The sequence below is a fragment of the Lontra canadensis genome, unplaced genomic scaffold (genome assembly GCF_010015895.1).
Source record: "Lontra canadensis isolate GAN:19392208 unplaced genomic scaffold, GSC_riverotter_1.0 scaffold15, whole genome shotgun sequence".
Classification (NCBI taxonomy): domain Eukaryota; kingdom Metazoa; phylum Chordata; class Mammalia; order Carnivora; family Mustelidae; genus Lontra; species Lontra canadensis.
In genome coordinates, this window is record NW_022631009.1 from 5,257,217 (window position 1) to 5,283,185 (window position 25,969).

General features: G+C 38.7%; 1 protein-coding gene across 1 annotated transcript in view; it reads right to left on the reverse strand.

The window, feature by feature from the left end:
• Positions 1-25,969, reverse strand: part of SLC30A8 (solute carrier family 30 member 8) — a 31,999-nt gene that overhangs the window by 929 nt on the left and 5,101 nt on the right. The window contains exons 2-7 of the mRNA XM_032858742.1: positions 22,751-22,950; positions 12,880-13,026; positions 10,443-10,596; positions 6,670-6,820; positions 4,752-4,857; positions 647-781 (exon numbers count right to left, since the gene is read on the reverse strand). Coding sequence (XP_032714633.1) covers positions 647-781; positions 4,752-4,857; positions 6,670-6,820; positions 10,443-10,596; positions 12,880-13,026; positions 22,751-22,950 — 893 coding nt within the window. The remainder of the gene's footprint in view (positions 1-646; positions 782-4,751; positions 4,858-6,669; positions 6,821-10,442; positions 10,597-12,879; positions 13,027-22,750; positions 22,951-25,969) is intronic.

Below are 25,969 nucleotides of genomic sequence, written 5' to 3' on the forward strand. Positions count from 1 at the left end.
TGCCTGTTGCTGTCATTGCCGGGGCCTTCCTCTGACTTCTAGAGTTATGTGTTAGCTGCCTGACATACCATTTCGCCTGAGCTGTCTCCTGAGGCAGTGAGGGAGGCCCTCACCACCCCTCCCCCACTGCCTATGTTCCCAGCCCAAGGACACAGAACGAACAAATCACCTTCTACCTGAGAAAATAGTTTTTAAAATAAACCCAATGTCCTAAGAATTATCTCCCATGATCACAGAATTTCTAACTATCCAGTGAGGGGAACCGCCATTAAACCCTGCTAGCACGTCTCTTAGCTTGTTAGAACCTTAAGGAGGGGACCTAGGCTCCGTCCCCTTTTTATTTTCAGTCCTTTATTTAACTGATTGGGCACCAAGTCAAACAGGCGAGGTCTAATTTTCAGAGTCTACGACCTTGAAGTCTGGGAGGCATTTAAACCATTTATTCTACCTGCTACCTTGAGGGGGTGCCTTCAATATTGTTGCTACAGTAACATTGACAAGGGGTGATTTCAAAGGCCTTTGGTAAAAGGAAACCGTTGTTCTGGTAGGCAAAGGACACTGAGGGCAGCTTTACAAAAAGGAGGGGAACTATTGAGCTTACGGGACAAGGACTGAACTTTGGGGGTTATTTATAGAATGCACTGACCTGCAACAACATGAGCTGAGAGGATCACTTGGTTCATGGCTAGAGACCAGATGTGCAAGCCATGCACCGACTCCACTCCGTCCACCGCCCAGATGCGCTCCTTCACCCCATCGTAAGTCAGGTTCTTGGGCACCCCTGACAGGAGGAAAGGGAGGGGGGCTGCTCGTTAGTTAATGAAGTACAGCTCATCCACATGGCTAGATAGGGCTGCAAAATCTGCTCCAGAATGTCAACGTGCTCCCCCTTCTCTAGTTTCTGACTTTAGATGCTTACGATTCGGATTCATGTGACTCAAAGAGTTTGACATCAAAGAACGTTTGCAGACTTTACTATGCAATACCCAACCATAGTAATCATTCTCTGTTTTCAGGGTGTGTTATTAAACCAACTGAGCTTTTTCTAATAATGATCTTTGCATACACTCTGGAAAGCAAAATGAAGAAACATGGGACTTGGTATCAAAGAATTTCAGGTTAGCATTCTGACCACAACTACCATGAATTTACTGAAATCTTGGAACTTCTTGGATCCTCAGCACATCTGTGATTAAAATAGGGCTGGTAAGAGCAGTAGGTACACTTGAGTTCTTTGAGGAGCAAATGGGAAAATGTCTGTTCTTTGTACACTTGCAATGCTGTGTAAATAGTGGTTATCCAATGGGTCACTTACTGAATTGTGTTGATAGTTGATACTAACATTATAATGCCATCTTATTATTCAGATTATAGAATTGCTATTGATTTAGGTGCATTAGTCAGGGTTTAATGTCTGGATCTTATAATAGAAGAATTTGACATTATCCTTGCTTCGAAAGGAATGGGATGGAGGCAGAGAGGAAGGTAGGGACCCTGTCAGCCAATCAGCTATTGTTTCAGGCTGCAGGAACTGGGGTTCCTCCAGCCTTAGTGAAATCTCAGGGCAGAAGGATCACTTTTTTCCGATATTGCAAGGATTGTCATTTGGAAGATGAGAGGATATGAAAGTGTAAGTGTCCTTGCTTTGGCTAGAGAGAAGCCAGGCCAATGGTGAGTTAGAATTATAAAACACATCAGTTTAATGCAGTTTTTTTTTTGCGGGGGGGATCAGCTCAACCAGCATAATACTGATAAAGCCAGTTGATGGAATAATTAAATCCCTGCCACCTAACAATGACCCAAAGAGAATGCTGTAGAAGAGATTTCTAAGGAGGACCACCTTTTAGCTTCTACTTCAATCATATATACAAAACACAAACACCTGCTGTGTTTCTTAAAAATAAATATGCCTTAGCTCCATTCCAGTCGTCCCGAAGAAAATGTCTATGGATGGGGGTCTGAAATCGACACGCTTTCAAAGTGGCTCTCCACCTTGAAGGCACATTAGTATCATCAGAGGAGATTTTAGGAATCCTGATTACCAGGGTACACCCAAGACCGATTAAGTCAGATCCTCTGGGGATAAAATGAAGCATCACTGTTGTTACAGCCCATCTGGTACCTAACACACAGCCAAATCTGAGAACCACTGCATTAACATTTACAAACCACTGTGCAGCTCTACCTTGCAGGAGTTCTCAAGCTTGGCTGCGTGTTAAAAAAATATCAAAGCCAGCCCTGACCTGAGTCAGTTAAATCACAATCTCTGCATATGGGGCCTGGGCATAAGTATTTTAAAAAGCTTCCCAAAGGATTGAAATAAACAGATACTCAAGAACAGCTTACTTAAAGGAATAGGGAATCCTTAACCCTCCTTTTCCAGTATTTTAAAACCTTGCTCATGGGGATTTTGTTCTCGGGGCTAATACAGTTTGAGTTTAGTTTAATCCTACTTCATATTATTTAATGGAGGTAGTAAAGAGCATGTTCTTTTACTCTGTGAGCTGCACAAAGCTCAGGGCACTAGAAACAAATTAAAAGATTTCTTAGATTAGCCATAGAATGTGTATGGAGTCATGGTTGACCTTGTTGTAGTGTAATGATAATAATGCACCTTTATTGAGAAACTACCATATGTCAAGGTTTAGGCTAAGTACTGTATTCATAATGATTAGCTTACTTAATAGTTATAAGGACTTTAATAGCTTAATTATCAGTGTCACAATTCCTATTTAATTGGAAGAGAGGGAATTGGGAGTCAGAGAGGTTACGAACCATTGCTAAGGCCAGATAGAGAAGGGGGACATCAGATTCTCATGTTCATGCTCTGAGTATGAAATGTTACACGAATGTTAGAGACTAAGTCTTACAACCCAGAGTTGACTATTAAGCCTAATGTGTCATCTCTGAGGAGTGTCATGTGACCCTCTGAAGACCTGTTGCCATTGTCTCGGACCCTTGAGATGGAATCACAATCCCACTAGCCCCTTCCCTCTTGCCTTGATTATCTCTTTACTTTTGTGGAGAAAACAAATCTACTGTTAATTATTTTACTCTATAAAATAATGTTGACAAGCAAGAGGGTATGTTCCCACTGGCTTCAGTGCTCCATCATATACTAGAATTTTTTTTTTTTCCTGAGGGGGAACCTGCAGACATATCAATGCACCCAGGAAAATACCCAAATTAGTGTTTAAGAAATAATTACCCAGACTAATAAATATATGAAAAATCACTCAATATCTCTTGTAATGAAGGAAATGCATATGGAATCAATAACCTATAATATTTCACCTATCAGATTAGACAAGAATCAACATTTTGGTAATACTTGGTGGTGAGGATGTGAGGAAATGGGCATTCTCAAATGCTGTTGGTGGGAGAGAAATTGATACGGTATCTTTGGCAGAAATGGCAATATCTATCAAATTGTAAAATGCACATAACTTTTGAAATAGCAATACCACTTCTAGGAGTTATGCTACAGATATACAAGCACTAAAAATATATATATGTATAGAATTATGATTACACTGATATTTCTAATATCCAGCAATAAGCAGGTACACGCAGACAGTGGAATATTTGTACCATGGAAAGGAATAGGGTGTATTTCTGTATGTGCTAATGTGGAAAGACCTCCAATCGAAGAAAGCAAGGTGCAGAACAAAATATTGTATCAATGCATAATTCTGTTTGTATAAAAAAAAGACGCACGGTATATAAGTACATATATATTTCAGGTACATATATATGTAAATGCAAAATATTTTTGGACATGTTCATGCCAACTTACTAGTAGGTGTTACCCTTGAAGAATGTGATTGAGATTTCAAAGGTGGAGGAGTGGGGAAACTTCTTTAATTTTGTACCTTTCTATATTTTTAGAAAACTTCACTAAGTACAAGTACTCTAACAGTTATAGGGGCCAACAGGACAAAACCCTTAAATGTGTATTTGGTGGTGAATGCTAAGGAAGTGTGGGCTTTGATCAAGGCACCTGTGCTCTGAGGCTGTGTTGGCCTTATGTCAAAATGTGCTGGACAAAAAAGAAAAGTTCAAGCCAAGGTCTTGATATAACAGATCTGTTATATCTGTTATATCATCCAAATGCTTGATGTGAAGCAAACGTCTAATTCTGATTAAATTTTCTAGTGCCCTCACGTAGTTACCCTTTAAGTGCCATGAAAAGACTATTCCAGTGGTTCTCAAGGTGTGGTCCCTGGACCAGCAGCATCAGCACCTGTTAGAAATTCAAATTTTTGGGCCTTCTCCAGACCTACTGGTTAGGAATAGTGAGGTAGACCCAGCAGACCCCAAGTGACTCTGATGCACTGAAATGGGAACATTGCTGACCTGGTCTAACCAGGGTTTGAGGCAAGCCCTTTATAGTAGTTATAATGCTGCATGCAAGAGAAATCATTCCACTTTTCTTAGGTATTTTCCATATATTTAGTGAGGACCTTATATTTTTGCAATATCTCCCTCAATATCTGTCCTTAGCATTTGTACAAATAGTTTTTATACTGTGCCATATCATTTAATAGTTGCTGGAGGAAAGAGAAGCCAGTTCTTTTTACTTGTTCCCATATGAATAAAAATCATAATATTTGTTTTCACAAAATTCCTTATAAATTTTTATTTTCCTTAGAATGTGAATTAATGGTGAACATGTCTTGATGCCATTCCCTTCTGTGATTATAAGGAAGAGAAAACATTGACCCTGGAAATAATAATAAAATCACTCCTACCTTCCATGAGTAAGATGGAAAAGTCCTTTAACACAGTGACGGTGCTGGCCAGAACCAGGATGGAAAAGACAAATGTGCAGATTGGGTCAGCCATTTTATAGTCTGGCTAGAAAATAAAGGGACTTCAGTTAACTGAATTTGGGCCTTCCATGCAAAAAGTCTGATTAATAGAATAAGTAAATGTCCCTGCTTCTTTTTCACACTAGCATCCTTTCACCTCCCTGACACTTGACCTTCAACTCAGAGCCAAGACTTCCTGGAGACTCAATCTTTCTTTAAGCTTCAAACTATCCATGACTGAAAAAATGTCAAAAGTAAATTTAAGAAATACAGGGAAAATATCCTTGAGTGTTCTCTCCAAAGGCCTGATTTGACTTTTCTCAAATTAATAGAAGCCCAGAGTATGTGATGAAAATATGCACTTTTTAAAAAAGATTTTATTTATTTATTTGACAGAGAGAGAGATCACAAGTAGGCAGAGAGATAGGCAGAGAGAGAGGGGGAAGCAGGCTCCCTGCTGAGCAGAGAGCCTGATGCGGGGCTTGATCCCAGGACCCTGAGATCATGACCTGAGCTCAAAGCAGAGGTTTTAACCCACTGAGCCACCCAGGTGCCCCAATACGCACAAGTTTATACAATATTCAATGGTTTTCCAGCCTTCCTCATGTTGGGAAGAAAGAGTATGTCCTGCCCAGAGGTTGCATAGGACCGAGGTTCAGCTGGAGCTTGGTCTTGGCAGACTGGGGTTTGTTCCTTTCTTTCCCTCTTCAGGATGACATATATTTGCAGCAGGCATCTTTGATTAAGTCCTAAGAGTATGAGCTGAGGCCTCATTCTTGCCCTGTCTCACCACTGGCACCCTTAGCCTCAGGCTGACTAACTTGCTCTTCTGCCCTTGATGAAGTTCTGTTCCATAGAAAAGTCCATGCCTCAGTACCTCTGAGAAACTCTCAACTCCACTAACCAGTACAGGTTTGATCACTTTCACCTTAAACGTAAAGCGTTCAATGATAATGTCTTTGTAATTTTTATTTATGTGTTTCCATTTTTTAGTAAAAATGATTGGTCCTTGCTAACTGGATGATCAAGATACAGATGACAGAGCTTAATGCCCTTCTTCTTCATTACCCCCTACCTACACCCCAACCCACTTCTGTTAGTTCCTGATATAACATATCTGTAGCAAATGTTTGTTTAGGGTCAAAGGCATGCATGATCCATCCAACTTCTTATTAATTAATAATTCTTATTAATTCCTCCTTTGGGGAGGAGAATTATCTTTCCCCATTGTGGGTGATACTGGTGGGGCAGTCGCTTGGTCGGGTGCTCTCCCTCCCCAGCCAAGCAGCAGGTAGAAGACCCAACCTTAGTCTGTTGGACTCTTTTCCCCAGAAATGTGAATCTCCATCAGAATGACAAGAGATAGAGGAAAAAGTTTGGTTGAGTCACATTCATGTCTGCATTGGTGCCTGGGACAGAACGTGGATAAGTTTCGAAAATCTGAGATACCCAAAGTTGCCCTTATTTCTACCTTGATTTCTGTCCAAGAGTACATCTAGTAAATTTCATCCAATAAATATATCTTTGTTTAAGCAAGCCAGACATCTTTTCTGTTGCATACAACCCAAGAATCTTAAGGTATCCATGGTCCCATTGCTGTCCACCTTAACTCCATGACAAAAGGAACTACTTTCTGGAAATACTGTAGCCCTACAGTTGAAAGCACAGCACTTAGGAATTTGGAAAGGCTAAGTTTTCAGGCTTTGAATATTTGTTTGCTTGTGTAAACCCTGCAGAGCAGTTGGTATAGGCAAACATAGGCTGTCCACCCTCATTTAAGTTAATTTTGACAGGTCGGCTTCTCTACTACCTAATCTATAAACTTAGGATGACAGTGAGTAAATGCAAACATTCTCACCTTAAAGTAGATAATAAGTGCACTGGTTAACACACTGATGCTCTGGAAGAGATCTCCAAGGGCATGCACAAAAGCTGCCCTGACACTGGCATTAGGTTGCACGTCCTTGTGATTGTCACTGGGATGTCTTTGGTGCAGAATCACACTTAACCTGAAAGAGAGAAGGGTGTTCTTGGCACACATGAGGTTAGCCCTTGAAAACCTATGCAGCATAATGGAGAGTTGGCAAGAGCATGTATTATGCTGGGTCTCAGAGAGTTGAAATATTAATGCTGTAGAATGTACTATTTTGGACTAATTTGGAAAATACACGCATCATAGACTTTTAAATTCTTATACGAGGACAGACAACAAAATTTACCTTGGCTTTCTCTTCCATCTACCCAATGCTACTCTGGTTCACATGAAAACTGGAAAGCATCACTTCCTAGATGAAAGTATTTGGCAATGAGGAGAGGAAGTATTTATCGAGGGTCTACTGAGTGTCAGGCACTAAGCTAGGCTTAAAGCTGAGCTTTGGTGGGAGCTAAATGAATGTACTGGTTTCAAATGCAAAAAGCTGCAGAAAAGGGTAGGAAAAAAATCTCATCAAGGTCAGATTTTTAAAAATATTTTACTTAATTTGTGCATTTAAAAAATAATTTAAAAAGTGTTTATAATTATTTTTAGTAACATATAATGTATTATTTGCCCCAGGGGTACACGTCTGTGAATCATCAGGCTTACCCACTTCACAGCACTCACCATATCACATACCCTCCCCAATGTCCATAACCCAGCCACCCAATTTTGTGCATTCCTATGAGAACTTAAAATCTGAATAAGTTTTTAATGGCCAGTGATGATAGTCATGTGTTTATATATATATATAGCTATTAACAAGAAACTAAAATATAGTAATGTATTTTAAATATATATGTAAATATGTATGTAATTTAACATGCAAATGCATATAGAAATATATAGAGAGAAATATATACATATAAACATATGTATATTTTATATGGTCCTAAGAGTATGAGCTGCAGACTCGTTCTCTTCCTATATAGAACAGATTGTAAAATTTAACATCTCCTATCCAAGTCAAGGAGATAAGTATTAGGCACTATAAATTATGTACCTGATTTTATTTTGGAACAAAGTTTTAAAAAATTATTGTTTAGTACCAGGTATCCCAGTCTATTCGCCGGTAAAGTGTCTTGTAAAATGTAAGGTCATCACCATAAGGTAGAATGACTGCTATTTGATCATTACTTAATGCACGGTTTTTAGATAGTTGCTGCTAAGGCAGAAATTCACCCTTAATTAATAGTTTCCACTCAAGAATCTTCAGACAGCCTGATTCGGCTGACAGTTAAACATATCCTTTTTCTAAGTCTATTCATGTGTACTTATCATATTGTCATTCATTCTTTTACTCATTTTATTAAAAAAAAAAAAACTTCCTTTGGGGCTCTTGTGTGCAGGCACTGTTAAATGCTTGGGGTATAAAGGTGAGTAAAATAGACATGGTCCCTCCCCCAAGTAGCTTTAAGTATGATGGAGATGGCAGAGATTTTAAAAAGATCCAAATAAATTTTTAAAAATTGTAATTTTAGCAAGTCTACTAAGAAGTGGTGCTATGGCTAACAAAACAGTCAGACAAAGCACTCGAGTTGGATTGAAATTCTGGTACTGATATTTCTGTATTCAGACAACGTAGCATCTAGCATCACTTGAAACCTGTAATCCCAGCTCTGGGAGAAAACATTATAGTCACTCAGTATCTTTATCCATAAATAACTACCTACTTGCACAGGGAAGTTACCACTTCCCATTCCCTTGTCTTCCCAAGTATGAGAAGCACCTGCAGCGTTAAGGTCAAAGTTCAAAAGCAATTGCAGTAAAAAGAAAATTTGGATGGTATCTATTTAGAAACTCAAACTTGATCATCAGGGTTCTCAATTTATGGGGTAGTTACCTAGGTGTGTCCTTCATATTCATGTAGCATCAACACAACCTGTATGACATAGGACTCTCATGAAATTATTAATATTTTTGTTTTCCCTGCTGTCTTGTGGACATACTGTTCTCCTTATGCAAAGACAATGTTATTGACCTCCAATCAGCAGCACATGTGCTCTGCCTTATCTGTCTCCTTGTGGAGATAGATTTGCATTAGTCTCCATATACTTTTTTCTCCTGGTGCCAATATGAAACACATTTTCAAGTTAGCAGGTTGGAAATAGGGATCTACTCAGTAATAGCAGTCAATACCCCTCTCAGAGTGGTCTAGCAAATCTCAGAGATTTTGAGCAATGATTTGCACACGAAGAAGAAAGGAACTGAGGCAGGCACAAGGTAAGGGATTAGAGTGAACTGAGGAGCTTTTCCAAAATGTACACGTTTAGATTTTCCCCTAATACCAGGGATTCCATTGTGCCCTCCCTTAAAAGACATTCTTTAAAATGCAATTCTTCTTCTGTCACTGTCTTCTTCACTTTCATGTACCAGCCTACCTCATTGCATGTATCATGTTACATTGAAAGACAGATGATACATAGTGTATGAGTCTCTTTTTTGCTGCTGTAACAAGTTACCACAAGGCTTTGGGGCTTAGAACAATGTACATGTATTATGTTATAGTTCTGGAGGTCAGTGGTGTGCAGGACTGCATTCCTTATAGAGACTCTAGGAGAGAATTTGCTGTGTTACCTTTTCCAGCTTCAGGAGGTCACTTATATTCCTTGGCTCCAGGATCCTTTCTCTATCTTCAAAGCCAGCAATGCAGCATCTTCCATCCACTCTGACCTCAACTGTCCCTCTTAACAAGGATCTTTCTGGTTACACTGGGCCTGTCTGGATAACCCAGTATAATCTCCCCATCTCAAAGTCCATCCTTAACTTAATCACATTTGCAAAATTCTTTTTGCCATGTAAGTTAACATACTCAGAAGTTCCAAGGATTAGAATGTGGAAATCTTTGAGGGGGCATTATTCTGTCTACCACAGATGATTGATAGGTAGATGGATACATAGATAGATAATACAGTTTTAAATAGCATTGCCCGGTTCAAGCTATCAAATGGGAAGGAGCAAATCAACCAAAAAAGATCAAAGGCCTGGCCTCAAAACCCCCTTGTCATGAACAATCAGATAGTTCATCTGGGTAAGAGAACAGCAATATGGCAATGATCACATGTCCAGTAAGACATCACATGTCTCATGAGAATGAATTAAGACTACTTGGATAAGGGAATGGACCAACAGGTAGAAACTAAAGAGAGAGTTTAGCTAATGCAGCTTAAGAAGGAATTTTCATGCAGTCACAATGATATAAAGATAAAATAAATTGCTTTGGAGAAAAATGAACTCCCTATTATTAGTTCCTTTAAAATATATGACACTGATGACTGTTTTATAGGGATGCTGCAAAAGAGAATTCAAAAGTAGAAAAGGAACTGAAGTAAATAAAAATTTAAGAGGCCTTCCAACCCAGCCCTCTGGGAACCCATAATGTGTTTGTGTAACAAAAAGCTAGACAGGAATAAGTCCTATCCCGCATGGGACCATCAGCAGCAGGAGAGAGTCGACTGGCTAGGAGCTCGATTCCGGACCTGGTGGATCTAGACTCAGATCCTGCCTCTGCCCTATCCCATTGGCAATGTATTCAATTTATCATTTTCACAAGTGGAGGAATTAAACAAAAACAAACAACATCAACCCAAACCGCACAATCTGCGTCCACACAGGGTTGAAGACAATGTTGATGGACAGTGGGTGGGGAGACTTACATAATGTTGGCTGCCACAGCACAGCCTGAAACTAGGATCATCACAGTCGCCTGGATCTGGTAATCAGGGTGGAGCAGCCGTTCAAATGCCAGGTACACCAAGACCCCGGTCACCACCCAGATGCACAGGATGGACAGCAGGGCGCCAAGGATCTCTAGGGATTCAAGCACACAGACACCCAAACACAAAGAATTTGTGAATCACCTTAACCTCCCAAGAGTCTGAAGACATTAAAGTTCCTTGACACCCTGCCCCCCACCCCAAAGAGGCTTTAAACTAGTTCACTCAGTGATTCACAAAGCGAAAGTATGGATGGGTTTTAGCACTAAGATGAGGCACTTGAATGTTGCATTCATAAAACACCAGTGTCTGAGTTCATTATGCTCCGTATTACTAAGTAATTTCTAGCAAATTTTTAGAGCATTTAATTGCTATCTGCCATCGCTCTTTTCCTTGGGGATTTTAATTTAAACAGGTGCTAAAATGATTGAAACTTATTAGGGGATGAAATAATGAGACACAAAGAGTAAAATGTGTTTAGAAATTCTTAATTACGCCATAAAACATTTACAATTTGCCAGTACTGGTACCTTGTGTGGAATAAAATAGTAACAAGGGAAGGCTTCAGAGGGCACTTGATGAAAATGAGTTTCATTTGCCAACCCAATGTATTACAAACACAGAGGCAAGCTCAGAGGCATCAACACTCTGACTGCATTTTAAGAACGACATATGGAAAAGAAGTATGAGTGGAAACATATACATGAATATTTAAAGATAAGATAGTGTTTAGTCTGCAGGCTGAATAAAGCACCTTTACTCACTTAAGAGTTCTTAACACCTCACCCTGATCTTTAACTTAACCTTATAAATAGGTACTAAAAGCCAAGGAGGGTCTAGAAATCCTCTGGCAGTCAGTGGCCAGGCACATTGCGGACTTTCAGCCTTCCCTCTTCTAAAGCAGAACAGTGTAACATATCGCTTCCTAGTGTGGGGCTATTGTTTCCCAGACTTGAGTCATTTACAAAACACAACCTTCATGATTGTTACCACATCCGCATGGTGCCTGTCTTAATAGCCACTTAATTTTTTTTAATAAATTCACTTTTTGTACTTAGCTTCTTCCTAAGCGAAGCCATCCATGAAATTACATGTGGACAAGCTAGTTCATTTTCACCTTTATGTCTAAAGCAGTGCTGCCTCTTGTGGGAACCATCATCCCATGTAGCTGTTTCCACTTAAATTAAGTAAAATTAAAAATCCGGTTCTTCAATAGCAGTAGCCACGTTGAAAGTGCTCTGTTAGGGCACCTGGGTCATTCAGTCTGTAGAGCATCTGCCTCTTGATCCCAGCTCAGGTCCTGATCTCAGGGTCATGAGTTCAAACCCCATGTTGGGCTCCATGCTGGGTGTGGAGCCTACTTTAAAAAAAATTTAAATTAAAAAGAAAATAAAGTACTCTATGGCCACATTATACTCTAAATGATAGAACATTTCTCCTGAAGCAGAGAGTTCTAGTGAACAGCGTTTGTCTTCCAGGCTCATGGGCTTCCATTCCCAGGATGAGAAAATACAAGCAGGATTCTAAATTCTAAGTTCTGTCCATGTTTACAAAACATCGTATGTTTGCAAAACAGCTTTGACCAATAGTATCAGAAAGGGGGAAGTACATGTGAAAATGTATACAGAAAAACGGCAGGTACTCAGCCAAAGATACACGTTTTCCAAACGTAGCACTATTCAGGGACTGAAAAGCATCTTCAGGTCACATTGTCACAAATTCTTTTTATTGATGTTTATTGCCTCCTCTCTCGCTCTCCTTCTCCTACTCTCTGAATGTTAAAAGAAAGGCAATTCAAAACACTTGTGATGATAAATTATTTGGTGTGAAATTAGAACTTCCTACCAGCCTAAGCTTGAAAAACCACAGCCCACACTGTCAGTATATATGTTGTGGTCTGTATCTGATGGTAGCTTTCAAGGAAGGCAGGCTCTGTCAGCCTTGCTCTGCCCTAAATTCCCCTTCACATTCTATTCTCAACTTACCTGTGGGAACTTCTTTAATTTCTCCAGCTGTCTTGGACTCTCTGTCCCTTAGTTGGCAAAATGGTAGAAGCTTTATGTCATCCTCCCTCCCAGATGCAGAGTAGCCTAATGAATGGTATGGTGGCTGTTACCATACACTGAGACCTTGGGCTGGGGTGGTTGTTAAAGCCATACAGATATTCTTATTGTCCCATTGGAGTAGGGGGAGCACAATTTATCTTTTTGCCAAATCAACATCGAGAACACATGTTCTCACACTCACATCCTTTACATTCTGTGCACCAACATGCCTCTAAGGATTTTTGAATGAGGCTTTCCTTTGCCTCTTCTGTTTTTATCCTTGGTCTGACTGCCCAGCTCCTTGGCGTGAATGTTCAGTGGGTGAACTGTACCTGCCCGGTGCCATCCAAATGTCAGCTGCTTCGAAGGGGGCTTTGATGACAACCACAAGGAGAAGAGACTGAGCAGGAAACTGGTCAGGTCAATTAAGAGATGGGCAGCATCTGTGATGACAGCAAGACTCCCGGCAATGTGCCCACCTAGGGGATGCAGAACATTCCATGGGATTAGAGCCCCAGAATGCTTCTAGCTTCACACGCATACTAACCATAGCTAGTGAACGATGCCACAGACTCACAAAACTTTATGAGAAAAAGTGTTAACATGGATTCCATCTACCTCTTCTTCCCATTTGACAAGAAAATGACACCCAGAGAGTGCATAGGATGCGAACACGTAGAAATGGATTTCAAGGGAGTGGCCATTCCTGGAAGAGCAAAGGTACAGAGATTGGAAAGTGTGGAGCACATTTAGAGAACATCATAGTAAGATGGGGACATAAGACTTCAAAAAGAATACGAAAAGATGAGGCTGGAGAGGTGAGGGCTGGATTGAAGAGTCTTGCACTTAAGCCTGAGGACCTCGACTTCTGTCTATAACCCAGGGGCTGTGGTCTGGCACACAGCTGTGTTTGTATTTGACTTATGATTTTAGCATTGTTTTTACCACTTCCTTCTGCTCCACTAATGTGTATGTATATCCGTCTGAGTTCATGATCCCTATTGTGAATAGTGGGGAGCAGTAAAGGAAAGGGCAGGCACCTTCTGCAGGGGTCCTTGAGTGTAAAGACAACCCATTAAAGTGTATGAAGAGAACCCAAGCAGTGGCAATTCTACCTTGTCTTTCTTTCTGTTTGGTTTGCCTTCTCTACCTCCTCCTAGTTCTCCTTCGGGAAAAGACCTCCAGCCTCCCAAATAGAAGTCAGGAGAAATTTTTGTCTCTTCCTTCCCAAACAGGGCTCGTTGTCGGAGATCAATCTTTGTTGCTCTTACTACTTCTCCCCCAAAAAGAGCTATTGCTGACCCATTGTCCTCCCAGCAGCTGTTTATTGCCTGCGTATGACGAGGCAACAGGGACTATCAGTCACCAGCCCCTCTATCATCAGACTCACCTTGTCTCAACTAATGATTTTTAAAAATTACATGTATGGCTCATAATTGCAATAATCCCCACAGACCACTGGCTCTAGCTGTAGTTAATAACTGGTTTGTCAAAGTTTAATGGTCTGAAGCAAAGTAGCATTCAAGCTTGTTACTGAGCTGTCAGTGCAAAAAATCAGCATGATTCATTAGCCAAAAAAGCAACATTTTGCTAACAAATCGGCTTTTCTTCCAATTATCCTCTAACGTTGTTCTATCTGCCAAACTCAGGTCTGATAATAAAGCTGTGTTAATAATGCATTATTTCTTCCATGAAGAATGGCTACATGCAGATTAGCAGCCGTCCACCATCTCAGCAAAGAACGATGGTGACAACTCCATGTGCTGGGCTCAAGTTGTAGCTTAAGGCAAGGAAATGGAGTCCTATAAGGGCTCTTCAACAGGCTCAGCTGAATCATGAGGCAACTGAGTGAGAAAAAGAACTTGCTTTGGAAGAAGCATATTTATATGGAGGCCCGGGAAGTGAGAATCATCTTGCAACCATCATTGCTACTTATAACAACAGTCCAGAAAACCATGAGCAATCATGCTGAGTCCTATGGAGAAAACTGTGTCCAAGAGATAGTTTCTGACTGAACTCGCATTTGCTTCTGAAAGCATGGGGTATTATTGACAATGAACGCAGCCACCCAGCTGGTATTTATTGAGCCCTTGCTGTGTGCGGTACAGGGATGGGGTATAGAAAGATAAAGTTAAACACATTGCAGTCCCCGTCTTCAGTGCCCTCATCATCCAACATTCACTGTGCTGAAGACATGTGTGGTGGGCTAGAGGGTCAGACAACTGCTCTCCTCAGGAGCACTGAGGAACTTTTCACAAGAAGGAGGGGTAAGACTGAGCTAGAAGGGAAGAGTTTTTCAGGGAGGGTAAGAGCAGAAACAACAAACAGAAATGAAAGAAGATGGCGCCATTGTGGAAAAGCGAGAGGTGTGGCGTATCGGAGGAATAACCAGAAATAGGAGTGGGGAAATGTGGGTTGGGGACCCACTTGTGGGAAACTATATCAGGCTAAAGAATTTGAATATTAAAAAAAATTTTTTTGAATGTTATCCTATGGGATGGGGTATCTACTATGATTTTGAGGCGAGGTTGTGACATACTCAGATCTGTGTTGGAGAGAGAGATCTTTGCCGACAATGTGGAGGCTGACCTGGAGGGAGTCAGGTTTGTTTGTAAGTTTGTTGTGAGTCAGGTTTGTTGTGAGTTTAAGGCACAACATCAAGAGCCAAGGAAATACAAGGAGGCCATGAGGAAGGCAGGAGCACTCATGTATGGATTATTGACAAGATGGAGAAAACAGTGTACTGACAATAAGACAGGAGAGGCACTAAGGACTGAGTTCTGGAAATGCACTCTTATTAGGGCCTGTGGGGTAAGAGGACATTGGGGGAGCCATTGGGCCTGCATCTCATACTCACCTCAGGCTCAGAGAGTGGGTGTTAAGTACACAAGACAAGTTCTGTGGAGAACAGAGACATTCTGACCAGAATGAAAGAAGCAAAACTGACAACATTAGCCTGTGTCCCATTACTAGATGACACTGCTGTCTGCTATAAATTCATATTTTTAAAATCCTTTAACTGTCTTATGAATAGCATTATTATACTATATAATAGTATATTAATAATATATATGACAATAGCATAATACTATAAGAACAAAATTATACTATCAAAAACTCAATGCATAGAGTTATTACTTAACAAGTATTTAAAACACACCAGAGTTCGCACAGATGTGTTTGGACACTTTTTAAAATTTTTAATAACCAGGAACCTCAAAAATTATAATGGGCCTAAGCCTCTGAGATACTCTGATGGTAGTACAAAGTAAGCCTCCTTATCAGTAAAGCTTGTGGTTATCAAACCACCCAGCCATAACTCTCTCTAGGAGAAGTTTTGTACTCTGAGATACTTAACTATCTTTCCCAGGGCAGTCCCTGCTCTGCTTTCCTGTCTAGCAATCCCCTGAGTCCCCCAACTCTGCTTCACACCCTAAACAATCCTCCTTCAGCACATCTCTCTCCGGCCATTCTCAGTTGCTTCCAGTGCTGGCCATCTTTGAGCTGATTCTTGTGAATTCTCAGTGTCCATATTTCTGTCTTTTTAAATAAGGATACAGATGTATATATGCATGTTAAGGCCTTTCCATAATTAGGAATTTTCACAAGTCATCAGAAAGATTCCCAGTTCAACAGCTTCCTTGACAGCAGACACACTAATCTCATTGCCTTCTTTAATTGCTTCTACCAATCTGCTCTGTGGCCAGTTCTCTCTGGAAACACAGCCCCATGACCTGGTTCTCCCCTGTTCTAAATGTCAGTTATTCGGCAAGGCCTGCAGAATTAATCAGGTTCTCCAGCCAGACCTCATGGTCTTTCTTGAACCCAACTACCATTCTAGTTCTGCTCTTTACTCGCCATCTTTTATCTTACATCACTGACTTAGATAGACCTTAAAGAGGTCCAGTTGTAAGTCATAAATGCCTGACTCAAACCACCTTCAGCAACAACAACAAAATAATGATTTATTGGCACAAAAAAACTGAGAACAAATCTGGGAAGAATTGGATCAAGTGCAGCCTAATCCTAAAGTTCAAAATACATTTGGGGGCTCTGCTCTGTCTCTATGATATTTATTGTCTTACTGGAGACAGACTACTTCGCCCTTAGCAAGGAAGGTTGGACTTGGGAAGCTCCAGGTTTATATATAACAAAAAAAAGCACCAGGGTTTTTTTGTTACAAGACAAAAATTTAATGAAAATTGGGAGATAATCCATAGGGCTAAAGAGTTATTACATGGGACTGTATTAGAAATTTAAAATAGGTGCTGAAATGTTACGTATTATCATCATGATGATATGAAGAAGATGATTCATCTTCTTCCTTCAATGATTCCTTAGCATATTTCTCTGCCTCTTCCTTCATATCTTTTGGAACAATTTCATGTCTTCCTTTAGTTATTTCACCAACCCAGCTGAGCTCTAGCTCAAAAGCTTTATCCTTAACTTCATCATGTACTATGTAAATTATTTTTGCAACTTCTTTAACAACATCACGGCAGGTCATTTCTTTCATCTGAAGTTTTTCTATTTCTGTCTTTGCAGCTTGCCTGGCTTTGCCAATGGCACAACCCCAATAACCATATGAAACTCCTGATGGGTCAATCATGTAGAGCTGTGCACCATCATTCACACTATAAGACCCTAACATGAAACTGCAGCCAAAAGGTCGAACAGCACTGTAGAGTGTATACGCAGCAAAATATTGGTAGAGGATAGAGAGCTTTCCCCTCCTCTAGTCTCCCTATAAGAAAGACCCAGAGACTCTGAGTAGTCTCACTTGGCATGTCATACCCAGCCTTGCCTCTGAGCATGAGTTTCTTGGTCTAAAAGGACCAGAACTGCAGTCAGCACAGTGAGTACGAGGAAGCTTCTGTAACAGGCAATCCTTGACCACTGCAAACAGTGGCCCCCAGATGAAGCGACACATCAAGAGTCACTTGAATTTTTTTCCAACAATACAGATTTCCTGTCCTATTGCTGACCTACCCACTTAAAATCTGTCCAGGCAAGGCTGATATCTACTACCTCCTGGACCACGGCAGTGATCAGGTACTGCTCATGAGGCCCCTCCCTCTGCAAGGACTTTTCATCTCCCTCTTGGCCCACTTTTCAATTCCTACTCAAACTTTGAGGCCTGTCTCAAATCTCACACCATGTATGAGGACCCTCCCAGTATCCCAAAAGTGACCAGGGAATAACAGTTGCTTTCTCTGTCCTGGTCAAGAATGGCTTCAGGTGAGGTCTGGTTGGGGTCTTGAATGAGGATGAGGGTTTTGATGAGTGTGGGCAATGAGGAGAGTCCTTTTCCACCCAAATAAAAAGACATAAGCAAAAGCTACAGAGACTTTAAGATACAACAGTTATTTTGCACAGGATGGGTAAATAGGTGAAACAGAAGAGTCATTAGTGACGTCATAAAAGAAAGAGATTAATGGTCACTTTGGCAGCCAGATGGTGGAATGACTTGAAAGTCAAAGTAAGAATTTTTCATTTTTTTTCCAGAATGCCAGAGCATTTGAATATGTTGCTCTCTTTTCACTTGGGGTAGCCAAGAGACCCTAGCACAGAGAGAGCCCCTGAACCAGCCTCTCCCTGCTACAACACGCCTGTGGGCCTACCCCAGTACAGTAATGTTTCCTGTGCTTGCCGTGTTGGGGGAAACATGGTGCAACACTGAACTAGGCAAAGTGGAACCCTCGAAATTCTGAAGACAGATTTAACATGATGAGAGCAATGTTTTAGGGAGATCAGTTCAAAATGAGTGCAGCTCAAATTCTAAATGAGTCTGTCAGTTTCCACTTCATTCCTTTACTGACAACATCACTTTCTTCTGGCTCCAAACTAAAGCCAGAATAGAACTTATGGACTAATTAATGATTAAGAATGAGAGAGAAGAGGAAGATTGATTTGTTCACTCCAAGTGAATAGTTTTTCATCCCCTCTCCCCTAAAAATAGAAGTCATTTTAAAGCAACATGACAGGGCATAGGAAAAGCACAAGGAGAAAAGTGAGTTTTATGAATGGGAGACCATCCCATTTCAGACTGTTGAATAGACATCGCCTGGGGAGAAGATGCCATCTGTTCTCAGCATCTACATGGATTCTGGGGACAGCAGAGAGGGAAAGTACTGGAGAGAAAAAGCCAGTGTATACATCTTGCTGACCTGTGTTTGCATGCAGTGATGCCAGTATTTTATCTGGAAAGCTATGAATTTCCAGAATACCACCTTTTTAAAGCCACATTCTGAATAGGTTCTGTTTTTTAAATTTTCCATTTTATCCATCTCCTACATGAACTACATGAATACTGTCTATGATCTTACGAATTTAACTAATAAAAAAATATATACCTCTGGCATAAATGTCAGTGGATTTTCCAAGTGAATTTTTAGATTGGAACTACTCGAAGTAAATTCTTTGCAACTTCATCAAGCTATTAAGTTGGTCCCTTCAAAAGACTTAGCCTGGCTCTAGAAAGTATGTGGTATCAATTACTTTTATAATCTTTGACTGGAAAATCATGTGTCAACTCTTGGTTTTTCTTGGACTGCATGAATCTAAGTTCTTTTCCAGTTTTCAGAAAGTATAAAAGTCTGAGTATGAATATATAGGTCATAAGACTCAAGAGGTTTAAGAAACCAATAAATTCTGATTGTTAGCTGTGATAGTACAAAACCAAACCAAACAAAAACAAAACAAAACAAAAACAAAAACTATAGCAGGTTCTGTTTTCCTCCAGTCTTAGATTATTATTAATTTAGCCCACCTTTTGGGTAAAGGAAAATTAATCCAAAATATTGGTAGGAGTGTAACAGGTAATTCTGGTAATGGAGTAAGAGTATCTTATGATACCACATGCCAGGTTGTTCCTAGTGTTCTTTATTTTATTTGGGGGTGGGGGATAATAGATAAGCTACATTGCATATAAAAACTTTCAGACTAAGTTCATAACTAAACATAATTTTATTATTAATAAAAAGAAAGGATAAAAAGAATCAGAGAAATATATAACTCAAGATACTAAAACACAATAAGACTACGACCTTGAAGAAAGAGGAACCAACAAATGTTTTTAAAGCCAAAATTGTGAATTAAAAATAGAAGAAAAATTTAGATAATAATATATTCTATATACACATACACACACACACATACACATATATAAATAACGTAAAGAAACTAGACATCTATCAAGTTAAATCAAGGAAAAGAAAATAATAAACAATATTAAAATGAGAAAGTAGCTAGAATAAACAAGAGAATGTTAATGTGAAACTGTCATGTTCCAATGTATGGTAATAAATTGGAAAATTTCTATGAGATGGCTGACTTCGGAAAAACATAAATGACCAAAATTTACTGGAGCAGTAGACATTTTGAGTACATCAAAAAATGAAGAGGAAGCTAATAAATATATTTTAAAAATTATTTCCAAGAATGTCTCCAAAGCTAGATAGTTTGCCAGGAACTTCTTTTAAAAAAAGGAAGAGATAATTACAGTGTTATATAAATCATTTCCATTTTTTTATTAAAATAAGGTACCATTAAAACTAAACTTTTCATTTTAATATGCATAACTCTAATTAAAAAACTTAGAAAAGTAGCTCCAAACAAAACTATCAATTTCAATCATCAATAAAGATAAAAAATCCTAATGGATATACGAGTGACCCAGATTGAGCAAGGCATTGAAAGAATGGTCCACCACAGGCTATTTGAGAGGCACGATAATGACAGTCCAGGAATTTGAGCCCCTGAATTAGAATGCCTGCGAACTTATAAGGTGTGTTACTCAAGTAGAGTACTTAACTCTGCATTTCAGATTCCTCATCTCTATAGTGCAATTAATAACAGGAAGACCTACGTCTCAGGGATTTTGACAGGATTAAGGAAGGTAACACAATGACAACCACTCATCACAGTTTCTGGCGCATAATAAGTATTAATAGATGATGCTAGGTGATTTCTGGCATCATAATGCCATCATTATGATGCCAGAAATGCAAAGACCATATCATATTAGGAAATCTCTGAATATGAAACACATCAACAATGAGTCAAAAAATTTTAAGAGTATGTTTAAAAGAAAAGATACTTGATAAAAATTAATAAGTATCCTTGGTTATTTGTTAATCATTTAAAAACCTCATTCACATAATGAAAATACTTACCCTCTCAGGAAATATTTCATTTAACAGGTAGTTGCACAGAAGATTTGATTTAGCATAAGATATTATGTAACATGATAAAATATGAAACATACAGAAGATATAATTATTGAAAAAGAAGAGAAATATGTTTTTTTGCACAAGTGAGTGTTATCTCCTAGGAGGTGGGAGGATGGATGAGAGAGGAACAAAGAAAGTGGGTTGAGATACATTTAGAAGGAAAATAATGCAAATACACTGATGAGTATAAAATGAACATGCAAAATGGAAAACTTTCCAGAATGCGCAAAGTAACCACCTAGAAAAGAGGACATGCAAAAAAGGAAGACACCGTTCACCTCTGGAAAGAGTAAATCAAACACATCCTAATAACCCTGGCAAGAAATAGGCTGCCCCTTTATTAAAACATACAAATATGCCAACTAATTAAAATCACAAAACAAATTAGAGATAAATGGATAAATTGGGATAAATGGAGAAACATACCATATTCCTAGAGGAGAAAACTGAGTATTTTAAAAAGATTTGTGTTTCCAAATTAACTTACATTTCAGTAAAATCATAATCTAATTTTGGAGAGAACTGAACACAATGATTTTCATGTTTAATTAGAATGATAAACAGAAATAAATGGGCTTTTCCTTTTTTCTGTTAAACAAGGAATAATGAAGAAAGAACAACAGATATTATAACACGTAGATCTACATTAATTAAATGTGTTACTAATAACAGAGAAGAACAATGCAGATCAATGAAATACCTTAGAACCAAACCCTTATTCTTTAAGAAATATTGATAATTGATTAAAGAAACATCAAAAATCAATGGAAAGAGTAATTAATTATTCCAGAAATAATGCTGAAAACTTTGTTAGTCATTTAGAAAAAGAATTTTTAGTCCTTAGAGCAAATCTAATCCCACACTGATTTAAAATTAAAGGCAAAATATTGAACAACAAAATGGTATTTATCTTCTCAGTAGACAGGGACCAAAGCACTAACATAATGAAAGAGCAATAAAAGAAGTTAGCTCAAAATGGAATGTTTGGTACAATTACATACATAAAATTTAAAACTTATCTACATGAAACCAAAAATTAAAAAGTAAACCATAAACTGAAAAAGTACTTAAAACAAATATAAAAAGTTCAATATCCTAACTATATAAAGAGCTCCCAGAAATCAATATATAGCATTATAAACTTATCTAAAAGCAAATGAATGGGAGACATTAACAGGCAAGCAGGAAATGCATCAACAGAGGGAAATCTAGATTACTAATAAGCATGCAAAAAATATTTTAACGGTAACCAAAAAAATGAATAATAAAATAAAGCATATTCACCTATATATTAACAAAGATTTTTAAAAGATTAAAATAAGTTCTGGTAAAGATTTGGAGAATCATTCTTACATACAGCAGGCAGACATATGAATTGCTATCCAGCTTTCTGGATAGCAGTTTGGCAATATGCATCAAGAAGTAATAAAAATATTTATATCCTTCTATCAATTTTCCACTGTTGGGAATCTCTTTCAAGGGATTAACCAGAGAGGCAGGCAGACTTTTATTCATGAGTTTTCACTGCAGCATTGTCCATAGCAGGAATAAAAAGAACTCCCTGAATTTCTAATAGAGAGATGGTTATATAAATCACAGTGGAGCTTATTATAGAATATTATTCAGGCATAAAAATGTTTTTGAAGAGTATTTGATGGCATGGTCAAAAGCATTCAGCATGCTCTCAGTTATGTTAAGAAAACAGAGTTATGAATAGAAAAATATATTGTACAAAAATACTGCACACTGTTATTAGAGGTTATTACTCAAATGTGGGATGGTGATAAATTTTATTTTGTTTCCTAATATTTTCCACCATATCTACAATGAGCTTACTCTGCACTTACTCAGTGCTTACAAAAAATAGGAAATCTTCCTTTAAAAGGGGAACTTGTATAACCCTTCTGCAGTGATATGAGGTTTTTGCTTGTTTGCTTGTTTAATCAGAAAAGTCCTTTTAAGTAATACTCACCCACGACCTCTGCAATCATGAAAACAAAGCATATTCCTGAAGCAGCACAGAGTTTCCACTTGGCGTAAACTTGCTTGTTTGCTCTGTTCTCTGTGGCCTTGGAGTGGCTGTGGCAGTGATAAATGGTTCCTGACTCCAGCTCCTCTGGCTTCTCTCCAGGACATTGATCTTTATTCAAGGCTTTCTGCTGGAGTTCCACACTGTGGATGAGTTTGACAGAAGCAAGAAGTGAGCATGGTTGCAAACAAATACGTCACTGTCAGCCCTGCCCATTCTCAGAACTGATATTGGGACATCTGCTAACTAGCTGGGAAGTTGCTGTTCACAGCTCCTTCCACAAGAAATATCCAATGTAAGGAACAAGCAAGAAATTTCCTTTGAATTCTCAACTACTAAACGTTTTGCTTTTATTCAGCCAAGGTCTTATTCAGTCTATACCAGCAGTGACTAAGAAATGTCAAAGGAACAGGTGAAGGGAAGCAGATACACTTTGATGCATTTCCTTCCAAATTACTGGGCTTTGAAAAGATTTTGGATCCTGTGTTACAAATTAAAAACGGGGGAGTGGACAGGGCAATATTGGCTATGTGCATGGGAGCCAAGTTGATGATTCAAATACTCACTATTAAATGCCAAAACTCTTCCATTCTTCTCCACAGCAGCAGTTAATAGATCATTTTCTCCTTCTGCTGCTGAATCCATGTGGACTCTCAGAAACCCTCTTAACACAGCTTTGCAGACAATCTCTCTCAATCTATCAAATCTGTATTGGGAGTTGAACTTACTTATACTTCCTAAAGCAGGCAGCACCTATAAGTTCTTCTCAAATATAAAGCATTATTTAGAACCACGTATAGAACTGTAGAATTTCGTAGATGGAAATATTATAGATAACATTAAGTCCAATCCCATAGTTTCTTACCTGAAGTAATCAAGGTTCAGAGAGGTTAAGTAATTGCCTGAGGCCATATAATCAAGAAACAGCAGAACTGGGATTCTAAGTCTAGTGTTTTTTCCACTGGGTTCCACCCTGCCTCCCTACCTGAACTTTAGGACACCTGAAACCAACCTCTACTGATACCAATATCAATGTCCATGGATCTTGAGCTGATCAGACTTTCATTTCCTTAATAAACTTATTAGAAGACATTAATAAGATTCTTAGAATTAAGAAATTAGCATTCATGACTTTGAAAGATATAAAAAGAAAAATAAATTCACCTCCACTTGGAGAGCTCATTTGTCTTATCACCATCTGGAATTAAAGCTCTGAAGGTTTTGGCTTAGATGATGATAATTATTATGACTCTAATTATCATTCTATTTGGGTTTTTCCTGAATAAACTAACGTATACATTCATTACAGAAAATCTAGAATTCCAGAAAAGCAACAAAGCAAAGGAAAAATCACTGGTAACCTTACCTCCAAAAGACAATTATTACTGATATTTTTTTTTGCTTAGCTTTGTAATATATAAACACACTTTTTTAAAACATAATCAGAATGTGTAATTAGCATGTTTTTGGTTACAAGTACTGAAAAAAGCTCATGCTATTAAATGGGAATTATTGGTTCTGCAACTGAAAACATCGAGATGTATCAGTCTTTAGCCTGATTTAGGAAGACTCCACATGCATCGTTCTGCATTCTCAAGTACACTTTAACCGCAGGCTGGTTTTCCCCATGGTAGTGGAATGGCTGCCCAGGGTAATCAGAATTGTGCACCTGCCTTTTCTTATACAAGCAGAGAGAGTGTCCATTCCCAATGCCTAAGCAAGAGTCCTGAGTTGCATGCTGATTTGGCCAAATGAGAACCAGCCTTTATAGCCAGAAGAATGTGGATGGGCTCATTGGCTTAGACCTTGTTATAATCAGATTGGCTAAACCCTACCATGCTGACTCCTGGAGCTGAGATTGGGGTAGATGCTATCCAGATCATATGACTGCAACTCAGTGGGGACAGGCTGAAATGGGTTATGGATGAAATGACAGTGTCACCCTAGGATCCTACTGAAGATACAGCTTTGGAACATGATTCTTAGCTAAATGTGTTGTTGCCATTTTCTCTATTTATTAAATACTCTACACTATTATTTCTAACGTATAGAGAGCACTGTATTTAATAGAGTATGTCATACATAATGAACTGATTTCCTCTTATTAAACACTTCATTCTTTCCCAGTTGTTTGCTCATATAGGTGGGGCTGTTGATCTTTATGGTTAATAATCTTTACTCAGTATATTATTATCTTCTCAAAATGTAACCTAACCATAAAATGGGAATTATTTGGTCAACAGGTATCTATATTTTTAAGGATTTTGGTATATATCACCAAATTGACTTTGGAACGTTTGTACTGATGATGTTAATAGCACTAAGGATTTTGAACATTCTAAGAGTTGCAAATAATCTCCTTTGCTGGAATAGGAACCATTTGGCAAAAAGCACCTAGAGTATTTGTATCCATACATTCTTGCCTTTGCAATGTGGTACATGCCCTGATAATAACAAATATATCATGTAGCAGTGTGGGTCACGAATGACCATCAACTCAGAGGAGCCTGAGAACCAAAAAGAAAGCATGATAGAGGTTTCCTCTTTCTTCGTGCTGAGAAGGCAACATGAGCAAGACAGGGTCACTGATTGTTCTGACAGTATTCATATGACCACTGATTTGCTGATGTCATATGAAGCTTTGCTTTATTTATATTTTTCATGAATCTTGTGGCCAGAGAAAACCAGGTTGTAAGTAAGGAGGAGAAATAACTTACTCTGGAGCAGTGCAGAAGTCAGAACAAGGCAGGAATCCTACTAAGGGTACAGCCTCAGGGCAATGCCACAGGAAGAAAAGGCAAGAAACCTGGCCAATTTTTTACCTTTAAATACTGCTTTGTTGTCCTAGACTCTAATATTAACTTACTTTGAGCTGAGATTGCTCCTTGAAATACTAAGCAAAAGATCCAAAGGTGGGCTTCAGAGGCTCCATAAAAATTGGATCCTGTAGGATTTTTTTATACCAGTTGATGTCATCTGCAAATAGTATCAAATTTTATTTCTTCCTTTCCAATCTGGATGCTTTTTATTTTTATTTTTATCTTACCTGTTTTCCCTGGCTAGAACACACAGTAAAATGGACATCCTTGTCTTGTTCCTGATGTTAAGAGAAAGCTTTCAGATCTTTACTACTAAGTTTAATGTTAGCTTCATGGATGCTTT